The 18794-nt window shown below is 51.9% G+C and overlaps 1 protein-coding gene across 1 annotated transcript in view; it reads left to right on the top strand.

Annotated features, from left to right (window-relative positions):
• The window catches only part of PTPRN2 (protein tyrosine phosphatase receptor type N2), a 686072-nt gene that overhangs the window by 640837 nt on the left and 26441 nt on the right, over nucleotides 1-18794 (top strand). The window contains 3 exon segments of the mRNA XM_060107962.1: nucleotides 4789-4866; nucleotides 16046-16165; nucleotides 17292-17458. Coding sequence (XP_059963945.1) covers nucleotides 4789-4866; nucleotides 16046-16165; nucleotides 17292-17458 — 365 coding nt within the window.

The following is an 18794-nucleotide window of genomic DNA, read 5'->3' as shown; positions in this document are numbered from 1 at the left end:
CCTTCTTCCCGCTGGGCGCCTTTCCTGGGGTGAACCACGTGACAGGGCCAGAATGAGCAATAAAGCGATTCTTTTCACGTCTCAGAGACGGGAGTTCAGTGTTGGGGGGTGCCCGACTCTCCCCCATTTTATGGGTTCCGGCTTCCAGACATTGGAGCTATTTCAGGCTAAAGTCAGGACTCAGTGAGGACGGTGCTGGTGAGAAGCTGCGTCTCTCCTGGAAGCCGCCCACCAGCAGCCCCACTCCGGTGCCTTCCCCGTCTCTCTCTTGTTGGTGGAAATTCAGAACAGCCTCTCAGGCTTGACAGGGCAGGGACTTGGGTCAGAAGGTGAGGCCAGGAGAGGCAAGTGATTTTTCGGTGTCTTTTATGTTCTCCTTTTATTTCATGCCACAGTTCTTTTTTGTGCAAATTTGGGTTGGAAGCATGAACTAGAAGAAATCCTCGGTACCTCTTCCTGAAATGACTGAAGGTCTGATGTTAATGAGCTTCCCAGCAGAATTGAGTGAGAAGCTTCCAATGGGAGCCCAAGAAGCCCATGACCGTGCAGAACAAAACTCCAATAACTATATCTGCCATATTTGTACTTAGTCCTCATTAAATTTCAGGAAAGCCATCCAGTAGTAAATAATATGCAATCTCTGCTCTGAAATCAGAGGTCATGAAAGTAAATGGGAATTCTGCTTCCCCGCATGGGGTGTCTGCAGGAGAACTCCATCAGCCGCACTGGAGCTGGGTCACTCTCAGGCGTGGACTGAGGGGTGGCGGGCGTTAACACAGCAGCACACGAGTCCCCTTACCAGGGACAAGTCTGAACGTCCCACCAACACTTGAAAGTAAACTTACTCTTCATTTCTCTGTTGATTAAGGGGGAGATTGTTTCATTTTTAAACTCAGGATGCGTTTAACAAATTTAAGTAGATACAAACTGACTCTTCAGAAAGGGATGACTGCTCAGATGCCCTGAACATCCTAAGAAATTGGCCAAATATGGGGGCCAATTCCTTGGTTTTTCGGATTTACAAGCAAACAAGCAAACTATATGTGTATAATTATGGTTTATAGCCAATACTTTTCTTAAATAAATCTCAACTCATAAGAATATGAAAAAAAAGCCAGACTCTCTCCCACTGATTTTACTAATGCTATAATTTCCCAGCAAACTCTCACATTAAGACTTGGTGTCTGGAAAAGTGACTTGAAAACTCAGGCTTGATGTTCTCTTGTTTTTAAGAAAACATCTGTGAAATTTGCTTTCCATGTTAGGAAAAGCAGGTGTAAGATGGGCAGATAGGAATACAGGAAGATAACCTGCGTGTTCACCTTGAGTGAGATTGCAGAGTAGGAGACGTGACCCCCGTGGCCCCCCTACCAGAGGCTGGCTCAGACCTTCCCTGAGACTTTGGGCCACCAGGTGGTCCGGGGGCAGTACCGGCCCTGACCTCACCTGCGCACCAGCCAGCAGCCCCGCTGCCAGTCACCCTTCAAGGCTTCAGAACACAGGCGCCCTGGTCTTAATATGCTGAAGGCTTAGTTTTTAGGATGAGTTTTGTTTGGAACATTGGGGAAATATTGCTACATTTTTTAATGCAGATTAGAACTAGTTACTCATGGTCATTTATAACTGTCATTCCACAGCTTGAACCAAATCGCTAGGGTTTTTTTTATTTTTTTTATTTTATTTTTTTGCGGTACACAGGCCTCTCACTGCTGTGGCCTCTCCTGTTGTGGAGCACAGGCTCCAGACACGCAGGCCCAGTGGCCAGGGCTCACGGGCCCAGCCGCTCCGCGGCATGTGGGATCTTCCCAGACCAGGGCATGAACCTGTGTCCCCTGCATCAGCAGGCGGACTCTCAACCACTGCGCCACCAGGGAAGCCCATCTAGGTTTTTTTTTAAACTGTGCATTTAGAAATTCATAGGGACATACCTTGCGGGCACCCTAGTTCACGTGGTATCTTCATATAAGACTCAGTCAGACACATGAACGGTAGATTGAACACAAACTTTGGGGGTCTACTTTTTCTGAAAAAATCCCAGAATCCCAGAGCTAAAGGGCCCGTAGAGACCATGTCCCGCCTCCCCGCCCCCGCCTCACCCATTTTACAGACACTAAGACTGAGGCCAGAGAGCCTGACTTCATTCACAGTGCTGGAGCTTGTGTTTGTAATCACAACAGTCCTACAGGTAAAAAGTACACTACAAAGAAATGGGAAACAACAAGGAAGAACGGGGGAAGATTTAGCTCAGATGTCAGCAGAAGCCAATGCTCATCCCCACCAGGAGCTGGAGGCGGAGGCATCGTCACCCACCACACTGGGTTGGCCCCCAGAGCTCCTGATGGAGAAATCGTGTCCGTAGAAACTGACGCGATTTCCTCTAGTTATGCTTATCCCACCTTGGAGATCTTAAGTGTAGTAAAGACTTCGGTGTATTTAGTTAAATTTTTGCTTTACTTTCATTCATTCAAAGATGCACAGAACTGGGCTGAGGCTCCCGTGGCCTTATATTTGCTACACGCACGGAGTAATTCTGCCCATAATTATTTTCTGTCCAACAGGATGTGCACGGGATGAGGCGATGGTGGTGGTCATCTCAGTTACTGTTCAACTGGTGGCACGTCACCGCTCTGTGATTACTTACTGCCTTCCAAGAGGCAGCCACGTGACGCAGCCAAGGGGGAGGGGAGTGATGGGCCATTGAGCGCCCCCCTCCCCCTTACCCCTAGCCCCACGTCCTCCGGTCCCGGTCTCGGGTCGAGCAGTGGATGGGGAAGATGGGAAAGATGGGAACACCGTGACATCAGGACCTCCCACAACAGGGGGCCTTATTAACCCTCCCGAAACCCTGTTCCGATTTTTACTTTCAATCACATTTCTCACCATGAAAGCCACTAAATGTGCTAGGTTGAACGTACTAACGATTTTAAAATGTGTTGTTCTCTGAATTGCTTTGGGCAAAAAAGCACACTTAAAAAGAAGGTGGGATTTTACTTTTCATGCAGAACTATTTGCAGGGAAGAGATAGGGGTCTCCATAAATAGCTGTCACCCCCAACAAATGCTTATTTTGAACATAAAACTCCTTATTTCTGCCAAGCATTTTTCTACTGAAACATTTTAATTGGGGCTTTCAGCTACAGAGTAACGTAATTTTACCTGTATTGTGTGTGTTGTGCATTTCCGGTTTCAATTATGAACCTCACTAAACTAGAGGCACAATAAGCTTCTTCTCCTGCCCCTCCCCCCCAGCTAGCGTCACATGTTGTTCTGTCACAATAACTGACACCTGTTCTTTTGTGCTCTTACCCTCTTTCATGGTGCACATAATTATAAGGTGCGCTGGGGGCATCCTTTCACGCTGACAACCATCAGCCCCGAAAGTGTTGACGGGCGGGCAGTGCGGGGGGATTCACTGGATTCGTGTTAAGGCGGACGCGCCTCACGCAGGCGCTTCTCAAACCCCAACTCGGAGGGGGCTTTCAGGTGACCCGGGGCTTACAGCTGACGCCCTCACGTGTCGCCGTAGAATCGTGTGGTTGCACCCTCTGTGTTTTTCACTGTATTGGGAGATGTATTCTTAACAAGTACCTTTAAGTGCGGAGCATTTTAAATCCTTCATCAAGCGCAGGTGTCAAAAGCGTAGAAACTGGTCCTGGATGGGTAAGGATGAAGGATGCTGTACAGTCTGATAAGTGGGCAACCGCCTGCCACCAAGGGGAGACCTGCCCACTTTCTTCTGGGGGAGGCCTCTGCGGTCCTCAAGGGGGTGACAGCAAGGACGTCTTTGCTGACACCTCGCCTGGTCCCTCCCTGTCCTCTTAGGACGCCAGCGGGAGGGGAAAGAGCCCCATCCGTCTGATTTAATCCTGTTTGCTCTGCAGGCTTCGTTCTCATGTTCTTTTTTTTCTGCTTAGTCAGTCTTTGAATTAGATGTTGTAATGAAGGTCTTTTACGCCAAACTTCCTCTCTCAAAGCCAGCAGGCTGCATTGGAGAGATCACCTAGCCAGGAAACCCACCACGGCATTCTCCTTTGTTTGTTTTCGGTCCTTGTCTGGCGAGGTGGAAAGAGAACAGGGAGGTAGCTGCTGGAAGGCTAGGCAGCGTGTGCCGCGCTGGCTCTCAGACCCCAGGAGGACTCTGGGCCTGAGCCCCTTTCGGGGTAAAGAGAAACAAGCCCCCACGGGAGGGGAGTAACTCATCCTGGGAGGCACTGTTGCTGGATCCCTCCAGGCCCCCGGCAGTGCCCCTGCCCTCTGCCCAGCACAGTGCCCTCAGTGCTGACCTCGGCCACGTTACCTCAAACCCTGTGCGTGGCCAGCGGTGGCCGTGAAGCCTGCGCATACCGGCTGAACTCCTCTGCGATCACACGCGTCCGTGGACGGGTCACCGTGTTGGTGGCCTGGGTGCTGCTCTGGGTGCCCTCGCCTCGTCCTCACCACCCTGCCTCGTGCGGCCTGTGCGTGGGTTAACGCTCTGGTATCTGGTCTGTGGGTCACTGGCCTCCTTTTCTACCGACGCTGCTCAGTTATCTCCATCCCGGGGTAAGGGAAACATTCAGCCCGTCGCCAGGCTCCAGGCGCTGGGGAGCCCCAGTCCCCGCCTAAAACGGGGGAGTCAGGAGGGGCCGTGGGGAGGAGCAGCGGGGTCTCCCACTCCGCAGACGTGTGGGTCGAGGGCTGGGACTGTCGGCACAGGACACGCCGCGTCCCTCGCCTCAGCCGGCCCCTCCCTCCCTGGCTCTTCACCGGCTCTTCAGCTCATCTTTCTTCTGCGGTCTTGTCTCCGCAGATGGACCACGACCCCAGGAAGCCCGCGTACATCGCCACCCAAGGACCGCTGCCCGCAACCGTGGCTGACTTCTGGCAGGTGAATCTTTTTAAATTAAATTTTGTTCTGAGAATAAGATCTTAATACATTGATCATGAATAACGCCTTGGATTCAGTTAAGCCAATTCAGATTTGTTTACAGGTGTTCATCAGATGTTCCTTGATTTCAGAATTTATATGAGCCCTTTCATATTTTTTATTATCAATCTTTTTTTCCAAAACTTGAGTGTGAAAAATTCCCTTTGAGAGATTTAATGCTTTAAAGACTCTTACCTCTTTAGCCACTTTACTTTAGCCACTTTATTTTATGAACTATAAAGAAATGAAATAATAAGTGTTTAAATTATTGTATTTTATTCAAATGTATCTCTTGTCTATAATTTTAATTTTATGACGGTAAAAGATGGTGCTCAGATTATAGTCTCTCTCTTTGTGGATACTCTGTAATGATGCCTTTTACAGGCCAGGTTGGTCTCTTTCTTTTCATTCAGCAAAATCCTGAACACTCAGACCAGGCTCAGACGTTGAGAACTCGCGTCAACATTGGCCAATAAAAGGAAAATCAGGAGGCCACTGGGCTTCCCTCTCCCAGTCCCCTCTCTTTTTCCCCATTGTCCACAGCATGGCAAAGCTCCATAGGAGCAGCTCTTGGAAGGTGGCACCGTGGGGTGTGCGCGTGAGGTCACATCATTGCTCGGCAGCTCTAACAACCCCCTCCTGTGTGTTGGGCACTTCGGGTGTCCCCAGAACTGGTACAGAGGGCCTCCTGAGGACAAGATGAGGAAGATGTGCCTTCTGGGTCCCGGGGCACAGGTGATGGTGGGGCCGGAGCAGCGTGTGGTCCACAGAGCTGGGCTGTTCGGGTCCCGTGGCCACGCCGTCTCTAACCCGGTCGTTCATCCCGACAGAGGGACTATAGCTGAAGTTAGCAAATTGCGTGTTCCCTGTTCCCTGTGGTCTGACAGTCACTTTCCCAACTTTCCAGTCAACCCTCTCCTGACTCTCCACCCTTGAGAACGGTCTCTGCAGGCTTTTCCGGAGAGTCAGGAAGGGATCCAGGATTTGCTGAGTGTCTCAGTGCTCTTTGCCTTGTAAGCGTATCAATGCACAGGTGTCAACATCCCCAGTTCCCAGGCAAGACAAGCGAGCATCGGGGAGATTACATAACTCACCCGGCAAGTAGGAAACCAAGACTGGACACGTCTGCATGGCCCAGCTCTTTCATGGTGGCTTCATGCTGTTAGAAAGAAAAGACCGAGCTGAATCCTGTGGTCATGGCCTAGAGCCATCAGGCTGTGGCATGAGGACAGTCTGAGGACAAGCTGGTCCCTCCACCCCGGAGGGCTGAGTCTCCTCCCCGTTACACCTAACCTGCCGAGAGGTCACGCAGCCCGGGCGGAGCTGCTCCAGGAGGGGAGCTTGGGGCCCGGGCCCGAGGGTCTTCCTCACGCCATGCGGAGCTGTGTTCCCGAGCCGTGAGCCCACCGCTCCTGCTTCTGCCCGCAGAGCGTCGCTGGAATTCCGTGCAGGCCCAGGGTCTGCTCAGCCACCTTCCCAGCCAACCCCAGGCTCCCCGTGCTTGGACAAGCAGAATAAAGAAAATCCCGAGTCGTGTGGCAGAATAAGGGACCCACAGAATCCCACGATCACCACAGCTTCTACTGTGCTTTGACCCACCATGCCAATGTGCACAGTTACAAGGGGCGTGTAGTGCCCCCAGAGAGGGGAAGTTTCATTTTTATCAGCTCCAGGTCCCGGCTGTAACTTCACGCGTGAAAGCCTCTCTTGCCCACAGAACCACAAGCTCCTGAGGGCGTAGAGATGCTCAGCGTAGTCATTGCTCACATCCGTGGACCACTTACCGTGGACCAGGCCCTGTGTCGAGGGTTTTATACGTTCCGCCCTATAATCTTGGCAGAGTCCGTGAGACGAGAGGTTCGTACCCTGCCCCAGCTCCCGTGGCTAGTACACAGGAGCGCTGGTAGGTTTTTCTTTCTGCTTATTCCGAGTAGTTGCCATGGTTGGGGACAATTCATTTTGTCAGTATTTATCATCAGTATTTGTCGGTATTTATACTAATAGGATTCTAGAGCATTTATGGAGGTCTGATATCAAGGAGCATACGTTCTCGAAATGGAAAGAAAATATCCCTAAATGACACAGCTGGAGAAAAGCATGAAGGTGAGATGAAGTGCAAGATACTTAGAGACACAGTCAGCATCTATCAAAGTGTCCGGGAAGCACTGGCATCCCTCGAGGGGGAACAGATACTCTGTGGCCAACAGGCTGGCCCTCCCAGGACGTCTGGGGCTCGTCGGCCCGTCACAGCCTGGGAGCCGTCCTGCAGCAGAAAGACCTGCCTGCCTTTGTCTCCTCCACAGCCCTTGGGAGAGACCCCATGGTCTCCACACCCGGCCTCAGGGCATCCGGATGCAGGCAGAACACAGTGAAGAGGTGTTGGCCTTGGGACGGAGGGCACTTCAGCGCTTGTGGTTTGCTTCCTAGCACAGTCACAGTGGTTGGGTTGGCCTCTAAGTCATATTCTAGAAGTGGGCATCTAGCAGGCATGGCTCTTTATTAATAACTCACCAAGGTCACAGGCTCGACATCCTCAAACATGCCAAGTCCAGCTTCCCCTGCCACCTCGGGCTCAGCAGAAAGCATGAGGAGGAAACAACACCGGCCTCTCAAACTTCTTGCAGAGCTTCTCAGAAGCCACAGTGAAGTGCAAGCTCTTTTAAGAACAGAACCTGATTTGAAACATAAGGAGTTTCCTGTGTCAAAGACAATAGGCTGAACAGAAACCTCTGAATAAGGGTTCACGTCTCATCGCGTTGTCTGGATTCACGGCCTTTGTTAAGTTTTGACCCAGGAACTCAGCACCTGTTACAGAAAATATCGAAGCATCTTCCTTTTTTTTTTTTTTTTGCATTATGCGGGCCTCTCACTGCTGTGGCCTCTCCTGTTGCGGAGCACAGTCTCTGGACGCGCAGGCTCAGCGGCCATGGCTCACGGGCCCAGCAGCTCCATGGCATGTAGGATCTTCCCAGACCGGGGCACGAACCCGTGTCCCCTGCATCGGCAGGCGGACTCCCAACCACTGCACCACCAGGGAAGCCCAAAGCATCTTCCTTTTATTTGAGCTCTTGGGTGCTGCTCTGAAGCCCCTCCCAGGGATGAGCTCACAGGGGCTTATTCTGTGTCTGTGATGAGCAAATTCCCACAGGAAAGGCCCCTGTGAGGCGGGTTCATGTGAACGGTGGGGTCCCCTTTCCCACGGCACAAAGGAGCCCAGGCTGGGAGCTGAAGACAGCAGGTTGTTGCTTCTCCTGTTTCCAAATAAGGCCACGTTCACGGGTTCGTGGGTGTGACTTTGGGGGACATTATTCCACCCAATACGATGGCAAAGAAGAAAACAGACACTAAGCCCCGAACGTGGCAGCATTGCAACAGGACAAGTGACCGCAGCAGGAGGCCACAGGGCGGGCAGGTGGGCGGAGGAGGGCCAGGGATACGCAGCGACGCCCGAGGCCGTCGGCAGGCTCGGGACTGAGGGGCAACATCCAGACGAGGGGTCGGGGAGACTCTGTCTTCGCTCAGACACGGCACTTCTGGAGCATTCCATCGTAGGCGTGACTCAGCAGCAGCCCTTCCACCCTGACTGCGGTCTCCACGAGGCAGGGGTCTCCTGCCCCAGCCGGGACCCCCACTCCTGACTCCTCTCCCCACCCCGAGGGCTCTGCCGGGACACACAGCGCTGTTCGCTGTCCCGCGATTAGAATTCTTTCTCTGAATTCACATGACGTGTTCTAAAAATTTGATTCCAAACCAAATGCATGCCCGACCCACGACCTTCCTGTAGAAACATGTTCTGACCTGTGAGGACAGCCCCACGTGTCCCCGGGGCCTGAGGTGGCAGCTCTGGGAGAAGGCAGACCGACGTCCAGGTCCAAGTTCACGTGAGGAAATTAGCAGGAGAGAGGAGGATAACCGCTATTGAGCGCTTACCGTATGCTGGGCCCGGGGCAGGCGCTCGGGGTGCGTGACCTCACCCAACGCCCCTGACAACCTGGGGTAAGGCTGTCGCAAGTGTGTGGTCCCCCCAGACGGGGTCCCGCAGAGACAGGGGGCTGGTGGGGGGCCTGGGGCTGGGGAGGGGTCGGGGAGTTGGTGTTTGGTGGGGCAGAGACTCAGTTTGGGGAGATGAGAAAGTTCTGGGGCCAGTGGCGGTGATGGTGGCCCAGGGTGAATGTCCTGTATACCCTTGAACTGGACACTTAAAACTAGTGAAGAAGGTATTGCTATGTTATGTATATTTCACTAGAATAAACGAAAATCAGGATCCCAATTCCAACAGAAAGCCGAGGCCCAGGGATTCCAAACGACTCCCCCAAATCCACGCGGCAGCTGCAGGCGGGTTTCAAACGGGATCTGTGTGGTCCGAAATGCTTCTTACCGCCCCACTGGCCTTAAAGTGAGGAGGGGGCGGTGACTGGGCAGGTGTGTCTCCGTGAAGAGGAGAGAAAGGCCATCCCGCTGTGGGGACTGTCGGCTGTCGCGGGCCAGCCCCCTGCTGTGACGGAGGGGACATGGTGCCTCCCCTCCAGGCACAGAGGGTGTGAGCTACATCCTCCAGGTGTGCGTGTGCATGTGCGTGCGTGTGTCCAAGGCTAGAACTGGGGCAAGGCTTCTCCAGGAGCCGAGGTTTCCCTGCAAGGAGGGAAGGCCTGCCCACCTGCCGGGAGCCAGGCCCGCTGGGCTCACACACGAGCTCCAGGTGCCTCGGGAGCTCGGGGACAGCCTTCCCGGAGAACAGCGGCCTCTGGGCTGTGAGCAGGGAGGGAGGACAAGCCCCAGGCGCAGGCTGCCCGGCCCTGAGCTGTCCAGGCGGGCATCACCCACTTGTCCTGGAGCTGCTCCGGCCCCCGGCCCTACCGTCCCACCCCTGCGTTCCAAGGAGCCCCATCCATGCGGGCCGTGGGCTGTCTGACGTCTTTCCTTCTGTATGTTCAGACAAAGCAGAAATTCAGGCAGCGCGGTGGCTGATTCAGGTGCGTGTGGACCATCTGCGGATATGGACGCTACAGTCGGCGCGCGAGGTCCCCAGCCAGCCAGCGGTGCCTGAGCTCAGGGCCGGGGCCCCTCCAGGGCAGAGACTGGTGGCCGTTCCCCACTCACTAGGGGCCGGGTTGGGGGAGACACTCTAGAATTTCCAGCCTTGCCCACCTTGCTTGACAAACTTTTTGGTAACTTTCAGACAGAATCAGAGGCTGGGGAGCTGAGCCACAGACTCCAGGGCAGAGGCCTGCTGAGGTCAGCAGGAATTCAGCTCGTGCCCAATTAGTGTCGACATTTATTATTATTATTATTATTATTAACATTTACCAAGAAAGTAGTCCACCTGTTGATTTCTGTTTCCCACTTTCTGAAAGTACATTCTGCTATGAAGTCTTAACTGGGCAAGTGCACTTTTCCAAACGGATGGGCTTGATTTAAATCAAGTGTTTTTATTCCGTAGCACCCATCAGTCGTCGTTCTTAGGATGGTCAAGGAGAAACCCAAGTGAAGTACCGTGGAAGACCGAAGGAACATAAAGATTTTTCCTCCAGGGACTTACTGCGCAGGGGGGTGAAGCAGAAATGCAGTAGAAAGGTCCTGACGAATTACAGGAGTGAGCCGTGTGCCGGGGCCACGCTGGGTCCAGCAGACAGGGAGCCAGAAGGTGGCAACCCCGTTCCCAGAGCGCGCCCGGGCTCCCACCTCTGGGCAGGTCAGCTGACAGGTGACTGCTTTACAGCCAGCATCACCCAAGCCCCCAGGAGCCTAGCCTGGAACCACCCAGAGGTGACCCCTCGCTGGGTGCGCCCGTGCAGACACCCCAGTGCCCCCTGGCAGGACGCCTGGTCACGTCAGGGCTCGTGATGTCAGGGTGTTCTAAGAGGCGGGACCTAGAGCAGGAGGACGTCCTCCAGTCCCTGTCCCTCAGCTCATGCCGAGTCACTGCTGGACGTTCATCCAGCACTAGCCCTGGGCAGCGAATGATGGGAAAGAGAAGGATTTGCAGATTTTACTGATTCTGGAGTGTTAAGAGATTGTGGCCAGAGAAATGTACTCAGGAGCCCTGTGAACTTTGATGTTACAGCACATTATTTGATTAAATTAAAGGAATTGAGGACAGTGAATTTCTTAGGAAAAACCTGATCTTTCATTTCCATGAATTCACAAGTACTTTAAGCACATGCCCTAGATTTTCCAGGAAATTTTACTTCAAATATTTAGTCTGGTTGAATTCTCCATACATGAATTCACAAACCTTTCAAGATAAAAGGAAACTTTTGTCAGATCATCTTATGTAAACGTGGGTTTGGAGACCGTGCTCTGCGCAGGGCTGTGCGCGGTCGTGTATGGCGAGCCCGGCAGCGCATCCTCGCGCCAGGCACGTGGCAGATCCTTAGCTCAGGCTCGGGTAAAGAACACAGCCTGAGTTTCCTTTTTAACTGATTTTTATGGACCTCAGCTGAAAACACTTTGCTCTTCTGTGTAACACTGTTTCCTTAGTCTGTCTTTTCTTCTTTTTTCTTTCTTTCTTTGTTTTTTTCTTCTTTCTTCTTTTTTCTCCTCCTCCTTCTCTTGATTCACAAGCGGATCTGATGCATTTACATCAGGTCCTGATTTTGAAAAGGAAGATGGCAGCCTCAGTGGCACTTTTTTTACCTACGAAGTCAACGTGCATGTTAAACTTGAAACACAAACGCAGGCCAGGGAGCTGTAAGTGATTCTAAGGGACAAGAGTCCCGGGCCCAGGTGACTCCCCATACAGTCACATACCTGACATAAACACCTCTGCAGCAACTGCACAAAGTTCGGATAAACAGGCAGCTTGGTCTGTGAGTGGCCTCGCTGTGGAAATGCTAAATGGCCACACCAGCCACATCGCCTCTGCTTGACACACAAGCAGGCTGTTCCGTCTTTGCAAAAGAACTCTTGCTCAATTCCGGTGAAATGGCACGTGTCTCTTATGTAGGCAGTTTCTCCTGCTTGCTGGTGGAAAACATCCAGAGGTGGCTGCTGCAGTTTATCCAGAATCGAGACTGGCTTGGGATCAGTTCCGATCTTAACAGCTGGGAGATGCCTTCCTCCCCGCTCAGCCCTTCCTGGGTGTCAGCATTTCATATCAGCTTTGCTACCATTACCTCAGGGTTTTATCTCCGAGGGAAGCCCACGCTGACAGCTTTGTTTACTGAGAAGCAAACCAGGTGGGTGTGAGTCACGCGTAGAAGATGTGATCAAGATTTCATCACCTTCATCCTCATGTAGCCAGACCGCCACCCCCAGCGTTCACAGTTTGACTCAGGGCCTGTGATTGCGTAGCCAAAGCAGACCAGAGTCTGGAAAGGCTTCATGGCGCGTTTCTTACGACCGTCCTCTGGACAGGGCGAGCGCGGGGCTGGGGGTGGGCACTGTAAAAGGTGCCATAGACGCTGCTGTTTTTCTTCTTTAATAGATTTCAGAGCACGTGGTTACAGCTGACTGACATAAAATGCAAGTGCTCTGAGGCCTCTGAGTCCTTCTCGTTTTCAAATTTGTCAGCACCCTCATCGCCAGGCTTAAGCTGATCTGCGTTCAAACTTTGAAAAGAAGTTGGCAGCGGAAATGGGTCGTGTGGCGAGGACGCTCGGCCTGGTCTGGAGAAAAGCTGCCCCACCTCCTGCAGTAGCAGCTGCAGTGGGCATGCAGACAGTGCACGCGCTTCAAAAAAAACCACTTTTCTGTGCACTGAGCAAGTCCTAGGAGCACTTCTGCCAGGCAAGCCTTTGATAGCATTTTCTTTGAGTTCTCTTTTTACAGAACTATTCAAATGATCTCTTTCTAAAATCTGTATTGTTTTCAACTAAGCATCAACTGTAATAAATCCCTGTGCCAGATGCCTGGGAGGTAGAAATGGCAACCAGACAAGGCTCTAGTCTTCAAGGAGATGACAATCTGGTAGTAGAAAGTCGTGCCAACACAGACGAGACCAGTACAAGGTGCAAAGGGGCTCATCACAAGAGATCCAGGTAAAGGGAGGAGAAGCTTCCTGCCCGGAGAGACCAGAGTGCTTTGTAGAAGAAACCCTGGCCTTTTACCCATTCAGGTGGATTGTCTTGCCTTTAATCGGGTCTCAGTGGGGCTTTGAAAGAGTTTTGTTTGCTAAACACTTGGTGCTCAAGAAAGACTTCTAATGAAGAGACCCTGTAGTTTCTTTCCATCTGCTCTAATTAGAACTTGGAGCTGATGTTTTTCAACACCTGTGGATGATTTGGGGCTGGAGAGGGCAGGTGTCAGTGAGTGCATCCCTTTCCTGGGGCTGCCGTAACAAATGTCCACACGCTGGGTGGCTTAAAACAGTAGAAGTGTATTCTCTCAGTTCTAGAAGCCAGAAGTCCAAACTCCAGGTACCGGCAGGGCCGCTCTCTCTCGGGAGCTCTGAGAGGAGGACCTTCCAGCTTTCAGGTGCCCCGAGTGTTCCTGGCGGCGTCTCCCCAGTCCCAGCCCATGTTCACGTGGTGTTTCCCTCCTCTTGTGTTGGATTAGGACCCACCCTGATGGAGTATAACCTCGTCTTTTTATTTCTATGACATATGCAGAGACCCTCTTTCCAACTAAGGCCGCATTCATAGGTGCCAGGGGTTAAGACGTCAACATGTCTTTTCAGGGGACAAAGTTCAACCCCTGCGGGGTTGCAAAGAGCAATATGGTGTTTGTTTTTTAACCAACAATCTGTAAATTACTCAGTTGGGTCAGATTGCCTCCAGAGTATGTATTTCATGTCACTTGGGCCAACGGTCTGAACTACAGCCGCATGTTAACTTTTCCACTCACCTGGGTCTGATGACTGTGAACAGGTTCCCAGGCTCAGCTGCATCAGCTGCGTTGTCATTGTGTGTTCCTTCTCTGGGTGGCCTCTGAGTGCCACTCGGGGCTGGGAGCACAGGCGTGGGTGGCGGGGTGTAGCTGGAGTGTTTTATGACAGCCCAGGACCTCAGAGATAGCCACCCCGACCCCTGTGACACCACCACCAGTGAAGAAGTCGGTGGGCATCGTCACCACCGGTGGTCCCGTCACTCCTGCCCCCGTCCCCTGTGTGCGGGGTGATAACGTGCCTTCAGGGTGGGCTTCCCTGGCCTGTGCTGGTGCGTTCTAGGAGAAGCTCTCGAAAAGGGGGGCATTTCCGGTTCTTCTCCAAACGCAGCACCAGGGGCTTATCCTCGGGATCCCACATGTAAGGCCACGTTTAATCCACATTGACAGCTTTCTTCTGACCCAGGGCTGACAGCACCTGCTTACCGTTAGGTGCCCAATACATGTGCCCAATGAACCGGAGATGACCATGCATGCTGTGTTGTCTGACATTTAACCGAACGGAAAGTGCTAGGAAGTGCCCTCTCTGGTATTCAACCACTGCTCTTTAATTCAGCAAAGTGCTGGCTTCAGTGGACTACAGCCAGATCAGGTAGGGAATCCGGGTCGTTATTTACTTCCTTGAAGAGAAAAATGTAGCAGGTTTCTCAAAGGTCGGGCACAGAAATCGCGTCTTCCTCACGCCAGGCATGACACTGCAAAACTAAGCCAAGGAAGAGGGCGGGAGTGCCGTCTCCCGTTCGGGAACGGGACCTGCTCAGCTGGGGTTTCCACCAGATCCTGCATTCCCTCCGAAACCCGCCGCAGCCTTCCCGGTGTGCTCGGGGGTCCAGCTGGCCAGGCAGCACGGTGGGAGACCGGAAAAGGTGGCGAAGGTGGCTGTCACCCCCCGCACAGGCTCCAGGCCACACGGGCAGGGCTGGCGGAGTGGGAACCACCCTGTGATGCTGGTGCCCGCGTGGGCTGAGATTGGTTTGATTTAGTCAGGTCCCCTGTCTGCTTTCACACAGTGGCCTCAAAAGAAATATTATCCCCAGGAGTGCCTTTGGGGTTGTTCGTTTCAATTATTTCATTTGGATTCACTCTTAACCAAACCTTCAGAGAGCCAGGCGGGTCCCCAGATGGAAGGACCTCGGTGGGGGAGGGCCTTCCTAACGCCACTCCTGGGGCACAAGCGGAGCCTCGATGATGAGTTTATGGCCTGGATCATTGTGTTTTTATTGCACTCATGAAATCTGTGTTTCTCCTCATTTTCGTAATGGTTTCACTAGGCTTCTGCCCCTCCTCAAGGCACGTTAAACTGCTGCGTGTGAGAAGGACAGATCGGCGGGTGGGTCTGGAGGCCTGAGAAGCTTAGAGCAGGGCGCTGGCTTTGACTTCTCACCTGTTGTTGGGTTTGCACTAAAGAGAAGGAAAGCGTGTGGGTTTGAGCGTAAGTCACGTTTATGTGGGCTTTTTTGTAAACACTGCAGCAAGTCCCCTTGAATTCCACTATAAATGATACACTAAGAGGGGCCTTAAGAATATTGACTATTTCTATCCCTGACGTTTAACCCATAGAATCAGTGGTTTTAGCAAAGATGCTCCAAGTACGTAGGCTCACGGCCACAAAGTTGTGAGTCTTGTCTGCAAAGGAGCCAAGTTCGAGAGCCTTTGTGTCTTTGCCATGTCTGGTGTTTAAACGTGGGCCCGTTTGTTTCTTGTGTCTCGGAGCTGGGTTTGGTGTGGCTGTTATGGATGATTAAGTCAGTTTGGGGTGCGCTTTCCTTTGGGCAGTACTGCTATCTTTTGGTAAAAGGAAACGAAATGCCGGCAGGGACCCGTGGCTGTAATGCACTTGGGAAGGAATACTTTCAGGGCTGTTTCCGATAGGATGGCAGCTCCACAAAGCAAACTGTTTGTCCAGTCGCACAAATAATGACAAGTAGTGGAAAACGAACACATCCACTAATGTCTGTTTGTGTCCCACGGAGAAGTGGTGTGTCCGAGTCAGGCCAGCCAACCCGCTGTGGGACCAGTCTCCTGTTTGTCCTGCATTACAGACCAAAACGGGGTGAGCCAGGCAGCTGAATGTACAACTGAGGAGGTTTTACAAGGTGTGGAACGAGTTTACGAGATTCTTTTTTTAATATTCCATGGAACATGCAAATTATGGGGCCAGCATATTCAGAGATGCAAAAGCAGCTTCAGAGTCCACTGTCTAATGAAAATGAAATAAATTTCCTGTGCACGGAATAGATTTGGACTGTGTCTCTGGGGCACTAACTACGCATGTCATGGGGCTCAGCCACTCACACCAGTCTCTATCTGTCTGCAGATGGTGTGGGAGAGCGGCTGTGTGGTCATCGTCATGCTGACGCCCCTCTCGGAGAACGGCGTCAGGCAGTGTTACCACTACTGGCCGGATGAGGGCTCCAACCTCTACCACGTCTATGAGGTACTTCCCTGGGTGGCCACCGTGGGCCGTGGGCTTGGGGGCCATGGGCTGTGGCGGGCACTGGTGGGCCTGCCCTGTGCGGTCGCCAGCCGCTGTCCCTTGAAGCCTTGCTGTGCAGTCGGTCCCCATAGGCGGTGTCCCCAGGCCCGTGGTCAACAGACACCAAGACCCTCCAGACATCTATGCCATGGGGACTCTGGCAGAAATGGTTTTCATTTTTTTAATTTTATGAATCCAAATTTGGACAGAAAGGACCAAAAAATGACCTCACTGGGTGGTCAGTTGAGCCTGGTTCTGGATAACAGGCCCCTAGTGGGTCCGTTTTCAGAAAGAAGCCTCTGTTGACACTGTCCCTAATTCTTAGCATCCCGCCTGCACCCCGGCCCCTGCTGGTCTCCAGTGGTCTGTGTCCGCAGTGCTTGGCCTTTTTATCTGAGGGTCCCCTGCAGGCAAGCTCATTTCTCCTGCTGGATTTTTGCCCACAACAAGAAGGAACTAAGGAAACTTGGGCAGTTAAACGAGTACTGGAGTGTGTCCTTTGACCCTGTTTTGCATTAAAATTATTCAGAATGCCAAAGTCCCACAGCAGGACCCACGTTAGAAGCACAGAGGTTCCCCCTAAGCCGGTCGTGGCTTTGGGGTCCCTGCCCTGGGCTTCCAAGCTCAGGGCCCGGCAGCATCTGTGTATGCCTTTGGTTTCCTCTTTCTACAGCCAGGCGGTGCCTCCCTGATGACATGTCAGTGAGAGTGGAACCTCGTGTGGCGTTTTTGCTCAAAAGTATAATTTTTCTCTGGTGATTTTTGTCAAAGGTTTACATGGCTTAGAAAAGACAGAAACTGGAATCGTTTGGACTGTAACAGGTTTTTCCAATAATTTGACTATTATGCCCCAGAGTGACATTTAAAAAACACAAAAAACCAAAAAAAAACACCAAGTGATATTTTGTGTAAACTATGTTGAAATTGGGAAGGTAGGCGGGGCTGCTCACCAGCATCCCCCGCCCGCCACATGCCCCCGTGGTCCCCACCCCTCTCTCTGCAATGTGGCTCCGCGCTCAGCCGAGCTGGGCCCTCAGCCAACACCTGTTTCTGCACACACACCCCCGTCCGCTCTCCCCCTGCCCAGGTGCATCTGGTCTCTGAGCACATCTGGTGCGAGGATTTCCTCGTGAGGAGCTTTTACCTGAAGAACCTTCAAACCAACGAGACTCGCACGGTGACGCAGTTCCACTTCCTGAGCTGGTATGACCAGGGAGTGCCTTCCTCCACGAGGTCCCTTCTGGATTTCCGCAGGTAAGACCCACGGCCCGCTGGCGGGTTAGCGTGCTGAGCGCGGACACGGAGAGAAGGGGTTTCCTGGGTCCAAGGGGCCGTTTGCTGTAAGACGTGCCATCTGCTAATATTTGTATGTTATACATCTATTTATGTTGTGTATAGGGGAGGGGAGGGGAGATTATGTTAACTCACACATTAACTGTAAGATGCTTTCTAGCTTCAGAGGTGTTAAAATGTGAGGGGGGATGGGTATCTTAGAATCGTGGAAATGTGGTCATTGTTCTCGATAAGATTCTTCAAGTGGTGAAGAATCCTAGGGTGTGAATTTCACAGGATATTGGTGAAGAAAGCCCAGAGTTTTCGTTTGGGTGCTCAGCTGGTTAGCTATGATGATGAGAGCTAGGCCCAGATTCTGAAACGGATGACCTTGGATGAACACCTGGCTGGAGTTCCCACATTACCGTGTATTTGTGGTGCAGTTTGGAAGCTGACAGTTAAAAAATATCTAGAGAGAAAATGAAGGTGTCAAAGGCCACCCATAACCACGTTCTGAGCTTTCTAGAACCTCCCTTACGTTTAGCTGATTGGAAACCTAACAAGTATGGGAAACAGATAAATATTCAAAACAAGGAATTAGAGAATAAAGGCGAAATGCTCTTTAAATGACTTTAATTGCATGTATTCGTAAAGTGATTTGTATCTGAACAGTCACAGATACGTAACTCAAGGGAGGCTGAAACGGCGTGTTGTCATAGAGATGGGGTTTCAGGCATAACTCTGGATTTCTTGAATTTGTGTTACAGATTCTGAAGGTTATTTTGATACTATTTCTTTTGCCTTTTAGCCCACTTTGAAAAACAAAACAAATTTCTTTATTTGAATAGCCCTGCGTGTTAAATAGCATGTGAAACAGCTTCAGCCGAGACGCGAGTTTGGCGTCTCGCCTGTCGCCCTGTCCCCCTCCCCAGGGAGGCAGAGGACGCGAGCAGCAGGGGGTCCTGGGCGCTCTTGGACAGACCCACTCCATCCCGATTGCCTGGCCATTACTTACATTTTCTTAATACGAATTTATTTCTAAAAATCTTACTTAGAGCACATTTCCTGAGATAGACTCTTCAAAAAACAGTCATTACTGGCAAAATGGATGCAGCTACACACACGGCCGTTGCCGTCTTGGTGCTCATCCAGTGTGTCTGTACATATATGCATATGGGCGTGTTTCTAGCTCCGTATCCATATATGGAGTTGGACAATACATCACCAACCCTCTGTGCTTACAGTTCGTCAGGAAGAAAAATCTGATTCCCCAAATTCCCTTTCTCCAGAGTCCCAGGAGATAGGGCCCGAGAAGGTT

This window comes from Mesoplodon densirostris, chromosome 9, assembly GCF_025265405.1.
Source record: "Mesoplodon densirostris isolate mMesDen1 chromosome 9, mMesDen1 primary haplotype, whole genome shotgun sequence".
Taxonomy (NCBI): Eukaryota; Metazoa; Chordata; class Mammalia; order Artiodactyla; family Ziphiidae; genus Mesoplodon; species Mesoplodon densirostris.
This window is presented reverse-complemented; position numbering and strand designations above follow the sequence as displayed.